Source organism: Petromyzon marinus, chromosome 6, assembly GCF_048934315.1.
Source record: "Petromyzon marinus isolate PM22_M1 ecotype Great Lakes invasive population chromosome 6, UKy_Petmar_22M1.pri1.0, whole genome shotgun sequence".
Classification (NCBI taxonomy): domain Eukaryota; kingdom Metazoa; phylum Chordata; class Hyperoartia; order Petromyzontiformes; family Petromyzontidae; genus Petromyzon; species Petromyzon marinus.
This window is the reverse complement of record NC_133672.1, coordinates 17,897,268-17,908,349: the sequence shown is the minus strand read 5'-3', so window position 1 is coordinate 17,908,349 and position 11,082 is coordinate 17,897,268. Positions and strand designations below refer to the sequence as shown.

At 43.9% G+C, this 11,082-nt stretch overlaps 1 protein-coding gene across 1 annotated transcript; it reads right to left on the bottom strand.

The window, feature by feature from the left end:
* Window positions 1-457: 457 nt before the first annotated feature.
* Window positions 458-8,416, bottom strand: LOC116939356 (uncharacterized). The gene is made up of 5 exons (XM_032947596.2): window positions 8,291-8,416; window positions 7,519-7,586; window positions 5,005-5,067; window positions 2,049-2,153; window positions 458-1,181 (listed from the first exon to the last, which is right to left on the bottom strand). Exons 1-5 carry the CDS (start codon window positions 8,346-8,348, stop codon window positions 1,107-1,109), a joined length of 369 nt encoding a protein of 122 aa, XP_032803487.1. The 5' UTR covers window positions 8,349-8,416; the 3' UTR covers window positions 458-1,106.
* Window positions 8,417-11,082: the final 2,666 nt, after the last annotated feature.

Sequence of the window (11,082 nt, the reverse complement as noted above, 5' to 3'; positions counted from 1 at the left end):
ATCGGTATTAACAGCCAATGAATGACGAAATCCAGTCGCATCCTGCAGTGTACTATCAGCCAATTGGCGGGCGCATTCCAGAAAGCAGCACAGCTTGGCACAGTATGTCGGCATGTTTTAGACTCGCTTGGAGTGTCCAGGTGTTCTTATGCCACACGTGTGGGTTATCTTCAAGTATTCATAGATAATAACCACGCACGTGTGGGTACTTCCCACACTGGAACACCCTGATCACTGTGGTAGTCATTTCTCCCAGAGTTGTGCTCATTTTATGTAATATTTATGTCGCTGTAGAACATTTCTTGAAAGGCATCATGGACTCAGATTACAGACTGACCAATAGCTGCTATGAATAGAAACCTTGGCTTATATTGCTATTCCAGTAGTATACACACACACTCGTATACATTTACCAGACTAGCTGTTTAAAACATTTTCCAAAAAAAACCTCATGCGAATAAATGCTTGACGTTTGTACTGGGCTCACAATGCCTGCATTCCGGTGCACAAACATGCACTTTGGGCTGCTCAACAAGATTTCGATCCAGCATTGACTGGGTTGCCACCTCTGTGGTACAAAAAAAACTCGGGACATATCGTGGGGAGAATACTACCTCACCATTTTGAAAGGGCGCAGAAATACACTTAATTTGCACTGTCTTGAATGGTGTATATTTACCAACTTACACACACCGGGACTTCTAATGTCCTAGGAAGACTTACAGAACTCCGAGGACAAGCTGCCTTAACTAGGGTCCAATCCTGGGAAAAAGACAGGACAGGTGGCAACCCTAATTCTAATACAGCAATGACGCAGCATTACAGGCTGATGACACGTGGCGGCATGAGCTGCGAAAATTCACACTGGATTAAGATTGATGCCCTACAGTAAACGAAGTGATTTTGGGAGGAGACACTATTTGTCCCGTGTCAATGGATAATGAACAAATACGATGCTGTCCAATGTTTGCGAGTAAATGTGTGGCCGTGTGTGTTTCCACGTGTGTGCATGTACTTGCGCTTGCGTGCTAAAGCCAAACCAAAAAGCAGGGGAATGTCATCTTCTACAAAAGATTATCCAACACGTGGTCGATGTCAGCAGCTTGTTATATGCTCATGTCGTACGAGTCTTCCACTTGGGTCGCTGCACACGCCTGCAGGTGCTTGCACATTTCGATTCTCTGCAGAAATGACCATCATCGTCAGTATCACCATTAACGTCACTCAGATAAGCAATGACCGGGGCTTAACTTCAGCCAGGTCTGTCTAGGTTGGTGATCCAGAAAATATTTCCACACACCACATCCAGGATACCTCTTGCTACCACTGTGGCTGCTAGTCACATGCCACTACGGTCTTCTCTTTAGGTCCACTCCAGTCAACCAGTGACCCAGAACATTCTCAGTCAGACATTAAGCCCCGATAATCAAGATACCATGATAGTAAATAGAATAATTAAGGAATTAGTAAATCCATATCTGGATAAAGACCTCCCCACATAGTGTCAGTGGTGGGGGCATGTGGCCATACTTCCCCACGCTGGACACTGCTGGTTGGTGAAGGGAGGTGACTAGGACCGTTTAGCATTTAACTCGCCACTGACGTTAGCACCGGTCAAAAATTAAATACAGATCGCCCAGTTCATGATACACACGGAGCTTTAACCATTTCGCCACTGTTCCACTCCCAGTTATGATCATACTATTGTCGACATTCCCTAACGAACACCAGGCAAATTGATCAAAGGGTGCCTTTGAACAAGTTAGATAATTCATGCATATCCATTAATTGTATGCCTTGTTTAATAGCAATTAAAAACATGTATAGTTTTTTTAGATTATGGTCCACCATCAGAAGATCATTTGAAATGTATAACAGTGTGGAAGTGTTACATTAAGTTTTGACAAATGTCCATCCATAAGCAGCGTTCAACGAATCGTGTTATCTACGATGTTCACCATGCGTTGTTGATGTTCACCATGCGTGGTTGAACGTGTAGTTGTATTGTACGAATAGTGCACGTGCATGCAGGGAAACATTGAACATACCGGTTGGCTGGTTAGCTTTTTCAACACGTCCCTGGCCATTTTCAGACACGGTTGATAGTCAGCCGTTTTTTTCATTGACTTGCACGATTGTTTGAACACTACATTCTGTCACACACACAAACACACAGTCCATGAATCTCAGGGTTCAAAACAAGGAGCAGTGAAGCACAGCGATCCAGTAACAAACAGGGTAAAACGGCACATTCCCACTTTCCAAAATACAATAAAAATGTATTTTTAAAATTAGATTATTTTCATTTCAAACTGACCACATCACCGTAATCTGCCAGAACTTCCCTCTGGCTAAAAGAATGGGATTTTTTTTTACGAGAAAGCTGCTGCAAGGAGCCGGCAAAGAATCACCCCCGGTGAAGAGCTAGCATCTGGCTGGGAGTGGATTTCGGCAGATGCAGCTCTCATGAAATCATGGGGGTGCTTCTACATCGCCGACCAATGTGCTTGTCAGGAGAAGCAACCCTTACGGATCATCTCCTGACATTCCCTGCACGACCACAATGCACTCCACAAGATTTGGTAATGCCAACACCGGAAGTGGTGGCCTGTGCAGAACATTGGGAATTATTAATATAATTAGCACAATTCAATCAAAATGAAGCGATGTGTTTTTGCATGCAAGTGTGGCTGGCATGCGTGAGAGTTTGGTGTGTGCGTGTGAGAGCGCAAAAAGGGGTAACGATAGAGCGATAGGGTCCTGGATGCGTGTCGCACGTGTAACAGACTCTACAGCGCGGGAGACACGACAGCTCTGCTCGACCGTACGTGGCTGGACTACACGCACATCGTCAGTCTGGGTGATGTCTGAGCTCATGTAGGAGCTCATGATATATGTCACGTTGTGGTGGTTGGTGGTTGCTAAGACAATGAGCATAGGCTACTCCTTTCCAAGTGCCTGTGGTGACACTGACCTGCTGGGGTTACACTACCTTGGCAATGCTATAAATTGTTCAGGGACTCTATGACCAAGGGCACAACCACATTAGGGAGCTGGAGGCATTCTTCAAACGAATGATTCCTGGTGCTTATAGTTTAGATTATGGGTACGTTCCGCGAGATTCACCCCCCACTTTGTTACAGTGACCAGCTTGAGATCATCATATTGCTACACTTGAGAACCCATTTCAATTGCAGGTGGCTGAAACCCATATTGAAATCCCTGATGTCAGAGGTATCAGCCCAGCACTCTGAAGCGCTGTGCCAACGTTTAATAACTTTTCATGCACAGAATAGTAGTCAATCTGCAATTAATCAACAATATCCCCAAATCTATTACTTGCCGATCAGCCTGAATGTTTTTCTCCGCTGCCTTTGCACGTGTTGGGGCTGCTTCCATTCTTAGTCTGCTGCTCCCAGGCGTATCACCAATGTCGGTCTTGCCATGTGGGACAACCGGTCTCCACTATGTGGAAAATGGCATTTTTCGTTGGCACAGCCCAGCTTTCGTGAAGTCAAAGTTTCGTTTGACAATTTCTGCTGCTTTTTAACAGTTGACACGTTAACTGGCAACATGAATAACACGGTAGTGGTTGCTATGCCTTCACACCTTCGCAGGTAGAATATTCCCGTGCCACCTTAGCCATGCTTACTTTGAACCTCTGAACTTTATAGCACCCGATGTATTTTCAGGTTGTATCGCACATTTTCTTTGGTTCTTTCGGTAAAGTCACGTAGAATGAGAATAAAATAATAAATTGATAAAATAAAATAACACAATAATATTCTCACGACGTTTTGGCCACAACACAAGCGGCCTTCATCAGGTGAAGGGAGCGAGACTGTCTGGTAGGACAGCGCTGGAGTGAGAGAGCCACGTTCAGATCACGGCTTTTAAGCTGTGTGAGAGGAACAAAGAGCCTTGACGAAGGAATTAGCATAAAATTTAGCATTGAAATGGCTGAATGATTAGCTTGTGACTGGTCACAGAAATAGCTATGTTAAAAGTTAAAGCATACACATCCGCAGAGGCACCCATTGTTAAAAGGAATTAGCATAGAATTTAGCATTGAAATAGCTAAGTTAAGGCATACACATCCGCAGAGGCACCCCTTGACAATGGGATTAGCATAAAATTTAGCATTGAAATGGCTGAGTGATTCGCTTGTAACTGCTACAGAAATAGTTACGTTGAAGTCAGAGCATACACATTCACCGAGGCACTTAGTACAAATCAAACAGGAGAATTTAGCATTGAAATAACTAGGCGAATTTAGCATTGAAATAACTGGGTGATTTGCTAGTGACTGGTCACAGAAATGACTACACATCTGAGCTATTCACAGTACTATATAGTGAACCAATAAAAACTAAAATATAAATTACCTTCATGTTATCAATAAACTCTATATTCTCCAATCAGCTAAGCTACCAACCATAAGTCGTTATATATCACAATGCTATATGGCGAAAAAATGGGTGGATTCTTACCCTCAAATTTCCGTACCACGGATAGCTACGGGCCCCGTTCAGACGGACGAGTTCGTCCATGGTCGGAACAGAGGAGGGGGAGAGAGACAGCTGCGAAGCCCTAGTATACTCCATGTTGTAAACCATACCATTAACCGTGGTGTGAGAGGTATTAAGAGGCAATGCTGGCGAAAGAGCTGCGGTCTGAAGGTCATCGTAAAATTACAATTAATTAAGAACAGAAATGATTTAACACATCTTTCCAGTGGTTACTAAGCCTGAATCCATCTTCAGGATATCACGCTAAACAACATGCGGGACAGCCCATAAACACATCGGAGAGCCTTTGCTCCTTGGCTTTCCTCCTGGTGCAATCCATAGTGGGGGAAGTTTTTGTTGCCATATCCTGTTCATAACGAACTTATTGCCAATATTCAAACATATGAATCGGGCGTTGAGTCTGTATAATTGAGTAGTGAGCACATTTGTGCGTGTGTATGTTTATTTCTGTGTGATTGTGAAAGTGCATTCCAACCTTGCGAATCTTCAGAAGGTCCACGGCAACTTCCATTGTGGTCTGGCACAATGCGCACTGGTCCTGAGCGAGAAAACACGCACCACGGTTTAGAAATGGGACAGTTATGTAGTCCACCACAGTGCCTAAGATCTATTCTACAAATACTACTGCATATGCAAAATAATTTATATATGAAATTAAAAAACCTGTTCATCCATCTGTACTTAATGTCCGTTGCCCGTGTCTGCTCTGTGTATGAAAGTAATGCAGTGTGTTTGAAAGCGCTGCGAGTTTTCCTAATGCAAATTGGATATAACGTGATGAATGTATGAGGGAACATTTTTTTTAAATATATAACGCGGATACGAATTGGATATAACGCGATTAAGTGAACAGAACTATGTCGCATGAGCATGAATGAGCCGTTGTACGGCTGCCTTGACGTAGCATCGCACAAGGCGGGATGCTGCTGGATGCTTCTAGATGCTACCCAGTCTTTGTTCGGCCTGCATATGCATCGCGGACTGTGCTTTACTCTAATATTATTTGTTATCACGCGATTTTCCATAACGCGGTGTTCTTCAGGAACGCAACTACTACCGCGTTGTAGGAGAACAGACTGTACCAACAACAATAATTTAACAGCCACCATTCAACAATAGCAGCCCCACTTTTGGATGAAGGCTTATTTACATCGTATTAGTCATGGCGGGTTGATTATACTTCCCCACGTTGGTCAATGAAGAGGCCGTGGGCTGCCCAGGACCAGTTCCAGATATCACTTACCACTGATGTTAGCCAGGACCATGAATCTAACTCAGATCACCAGGTTCATAGTGCAGTGACCATGCACTAATATTATTCGTGCCAATTTCCAAGTGGTGATTTTAAGATATTTTTACGTGACGTAAATGAAGGTCGGGGTGAGTGTGGGTGTGTGCACCTGGCAGCTCTGATTGGTGTTCATTGAGTCAAGTGCGGCATTGCCCGAGACACCATCCTAGCTAGCATCACCGGGTTATGTGGCTGAAATGGACGGCAATGATTGACGTGGCTGTAATGATCATGGAAATGGGTTCGAGTTCAAATAAACAACAAAAAATTTATGATTGCGTTGGCAGCATTATTGAACAAAAACGCCATGCACTCTCTGCTATGGAGAAGGGTAAATGCTCGAAATGCCACCTAATATATATTGTTGCATCTGATCCAACACTGCCCCCAGCACTGCCGATTCACAAGCAATATCACCAACAACCACCAAGCCTCCGTGGAGGCTTTTAAACAGCTCAATAACATCCATATCCAAGAAATAACATTGCAAAAGTCACCCCGCCGCATACGAAAGAAGAAGACCCCGACGAACCTGTGTGGCGTGGAGAGGCACTCATCTCGCAGCGAACTGACAAAGGGCTGTACGTGTACAATTAAATAACTATACAAATAACCATAGCGGTCTGTATGGGTGAACGGTGGAGGTGCTGTGAAAGTAGAGGGAATCTTAGTCTTTGTGGGCACTCAAATCAGCACACTTCACTTGTGAGATATGGTATATATAGTTTTGCAGATACTTCAATAAGTCGATGGCATAATTACATAGCACATATGACAAGTTTGTTGATGTAATACGATGGCTAAGCGTATTAAATATTCATTTTGTATCATATACAACAGCAGGTGCATCACATGGCAATGGAACTGACAGATTTTGGGCAGAGAGCTGGAAAGCCCAAGTGTTGTTTTGTGCAGTTATTCGTAGTTACGAGGGTATAACCACCAAGGCTCTGCACTTAGGAGCCTGATTAAATGTGTTGGTGGCTGCTGCATTTCAAACACATAACTTAGACCTGAGATAATTTGCGCAAAAGCTTTGATTAGTACAGTTGGCAACGTACGACGGAAAAAAGTTCAATACATATACACACAACCCAATTGCTCTCGCAATCGCACAACTTAGTCATCGCCTGCCCCTGCTTTCTTCAAATCTGAGTGAACAGTGTCACGACAAGGGGAGTGAAACAGCGTACTCAGGATTGCAACAACCATCGTTCACTTACGTGCAGCACGTGATCAAATGTCTGCTACAAATGATCGATCTTTATCTTAAGCAACCGGATGTGCAACTGCTCGCAGTTGATATTCTTAGTTCTTTCGGTAAAGTCACGTTGAAGGGAAACAATAAAATAATAAAATATATATAAAACAATTTTATTGTTTTATATATATTTTATTGTTTCCCTTCAACGTGACTTTACCGAAAGAACTAAGAATATGAATTACTGCAGTCACGAAAGCTTTAAATCAAAATTTGCTCGCAGTTGGTTCCAGACGTCCACATTCAGGATACGCGATTCAGTTGCGCAACCAATCACTCCGATGTGCACCCGGGCTGAGTGGTCCTGGCACGTGCTTCTTGCACAACTGTTTTTTTTATTCTAAACAAGACGATATCACGTTCCTTAGTGAAGCGTGCGCTTTGGGAGTGCAAATATGGCAACAATTTGTAGACAAGTGGCACAATAACTCACTTACCAAGTCACCAACGTTTCCAAGCGAATCCTCAACATCGGTGTCAGGCGATTCCAGAAAGCCGTGCGCAGCTAAAGGGAGGCAGAATCGTAAAATAAAAACATGTAGTAAAGTATAAAATAAAAACATGTAGTAAAGTATAAAATAAAAACATGTAGTAAAGTATTCTGTCACATGAAGGAATTGGCCTCATTATCTGACACCTACAATTAGCGTCATTGTCACTGTTTAAGTTTCCTCGGTTGTGCTATATAGCTCCCCAATGTCCTTTTGGGTTGTACCGCATGCTCGTCGGCTTGATGTCCGACGTTTCGCTCCACGTGCATACCAATTCAGGAAGTGAAGAAGCTCCCAGCATGTGTAGCGAAATGTCCGACATCATGCCAAACAGAACACGTGGTACAACCAGAAAAACACATCGAAAAGGGTTTGTGTGTCTCCTGTTTTGACAGCGTGGAACCTTCATTGAGGTTACTGCTACAGATGTAAGCCAGTTCACGCGACCCGTTCATCTCATTGTCGCCTTACAACGCCCATATCAATTCATCTCAAAGACAAACACGCCCGCGTCAAAGTTGTACAATACTATTCTCGCACGTCTGTGCTATCTACCTTCCCTAACCAGCGCGAGTAAGCATGATAAAAAATAACACCCACGACTCCCCGATCCAGTAATGCTTATTAACAAAAAGGGCTGACTATGTACACAACCACGGTTGACGCATTGCCAACGAACATTCAACCTCATTACGAGAACAAGGACCGCGATGCGTACTGATAGCACACGCCAGGGCGGCCAGGACAACGAGGGGAGACAGCCAGAGATGCCCCATGCTGATGAGCTCCGAGGCACGAATCTGAAACGAGGGAGTGCAGGGTGCGGCAGTCTCGGAGAGGTGACAATTTATAGTCGATTTGAGAGGCCACCACCACTCCTCCACAACCCATCCACGAGGGGAGTGGAAGTGTGTGGGCGTGTTCGTGCGGCCAACAATGCAAAAAAAAATAATGCGTAGAACGTATTTTTTTTATTCCCCCGTTTTCAAATTTTTTGCGTGAGGTGTTGAAAATAAGTGTGGTCGACCAAAGGAGCGAATGCTAGGGATTTTAGTCCTCACAAACATCAAGCCAAAGCCACATTAATAGGAAGTAATTTTGGCAATATGAGCATTAATTAAAATAATTATTAAGTTTGTAGCTCTCATCATATTTTATGGTTTTTTTTCTCTTATTCGCTGTAGTCTGAGTACAGTCAGAAGTAACTTGGTCATTATGTTCGGCAACGCTGCTTCATAAGAACATTATAGTGCTCGAGAAACGCTGTATAAGGCGCCATATCAAAAACAAGTCAATATCATTGTTAACTCATTTAGACTTTTTGAATATTTAAACAATGAATATTTTCCAAATGAGAGACAAATGGCAGTAGTATGAGTTTGACTGACTTGTATTCAGAGAAAGTGTATCTATGTTAAGAGCGTCACATGGCAATCGTCTGCAGCGATTGCTTTGATCTGGCAGTGGAAATTACATGACCAAGCTATTGTTAAAACACTTCTACATTTTAGAAATGTTAGCTTGAAATGTAATAACAGAGGAGTCCATTTATGAAGAATTTTCCTTTGGCAAATATTGCACTGTAAACCTTTAAATGATGTTGGCAGTGATCACAAATCATAAAAACACATCGCATTACTCTTTTTTACATCTATTTGTTAATCCACTGCTGGATGAAGACCTCTTCATGCTGTGTCAGTCGGGGGATTGATGAGGAAGGGGTGGGGGATCCAGGACCTGGGTGCTACAGTGGTGAGATGTTAACTCCCTCGCCTGACATACAGGTCATGGGCTCGATCCCGACCCTGACGCCTGTATATCTATTTACGCAATCTGACTAAAAAACATCTGTATTATGGATGATATTGGTCGTGAAAGCTTACATCGAGTTTGTGTGTTCTCCCACTGGGCTTTAACTGGTAAAAAAAAATGTAGCATCACTCACCACCATTGTCAGTCATGACCAAAAACCACTGAGCTACTGCCTACCCCAAACGCTACCTTATCACAAAATACAGCAGCCTCGCATTTAACCCGGATCTGTGTTTTGAAATATGCTTTACAACGTGGTGCCTTAAAGACACTGAACAATTTGCAGAGAGTAGATATAACAATACATTTGAATTGCCGTGAACAGTATTTTTTCATTCGCAAATTTTGAACAGAACACACATTTCAATAGTTTAAATGTATGAACAAACCAATTATAAGTTATAAATATATGCATCAGATTTACAATTCAGAAATGTATCATGGAAAATTAGACAACAATAAAAAAATGAGAGTAGTAAATTCTCCAAGTCCATGTAACAGGTCACATTCACTGATAGAAATTGGGAAGACCACGTTACAATAATAAATCGTAGCCGGTGCTTGAGACAAATGACAGAATAGCAGCTAAAGAAGATAATATGCCTGAGAGCATGTCCAGAGGAGTGATGAAATCAGCTCGTTTGCATGAGGGTGCTTTTGATACAGCAGTGGATAGAATGGCTGATGAGAAGTAGACAAACATCCATTGCTATATTCCCCCTTGTGAAACGAACAATATCATGAAATTCTGAAATATTGCAGAATGGAGGAAACTAATTAACAGAATCTGGGAGGTGCCACTGTTTGAGAAAGTATAGGGGCGTGTTGTGTGTGATGGATGAGGTGACAGCGAGTTTGATGGGTTGAGTGACGATGGGGTAAACATAAAGAGCAGGGTTAGTGGGTGGCAGATGAGCAGCAGTCCGCTCCACCGGTTATAGAAAACCCAAGAGTAGTAGTACAAATGTAGTGAGTGCAACTGAGTCGCAGACGTTATTCTTTAGAGGCAAAACATTTATTATATCAACACGTAACACACAAAGGGGTAACTGCCCCTTAACGAGATTTACAGCTACGAAGGGTCGGACCCTCACTCGGGTCCCGGCCACGTGTTGATGCCTTGTAGAGCTTCCAGCTTGTAGGACGTGGAGCTTTAAGCTTGTAGAACGAAGTGACCCCGGTCCCTCTCAGGGGCCCACCTTATATCCTCTCGGGTCAGGGCTGGCTCCGCCCAGGCCCCGCCCACCTTCTCGAGCCTTCTAGCTCCCTCTTGATCCCTGTCGAGAGCTCTCCCCGGACACGTGATCACCCCCTAGCCCCCCCATCTGGGGCCCTCTCTGTGAACACTACGGATCACGTGTCTACATGGTCAACTAGAGTGCCATGGCCTGGGGCCACTCGGTCCCTGGGCTGACACTCTCCCTCTCCCCCTTGTGGGAGCCCGCACTATACGCCATGCGCGGTGTCCGTGCTATCCCAGCGCTCACCAAGCCCCGCTAGGGCTGGTACTACACCCATCTATGGGGTGTATGCGATGACGGTGCATTGCACGCCGTGCTATAGTAAAGCCGGCATCACACAGAAACCCACCCAGTGCTTCTGTCGGACTTTTGGCAGTTGCCGCTTGACGAGGCCTCATGGCCCAAGACGGCTTTTCGAACACCACAGGGGCTGTTCGAGTTTAACCGGCTTCCGATG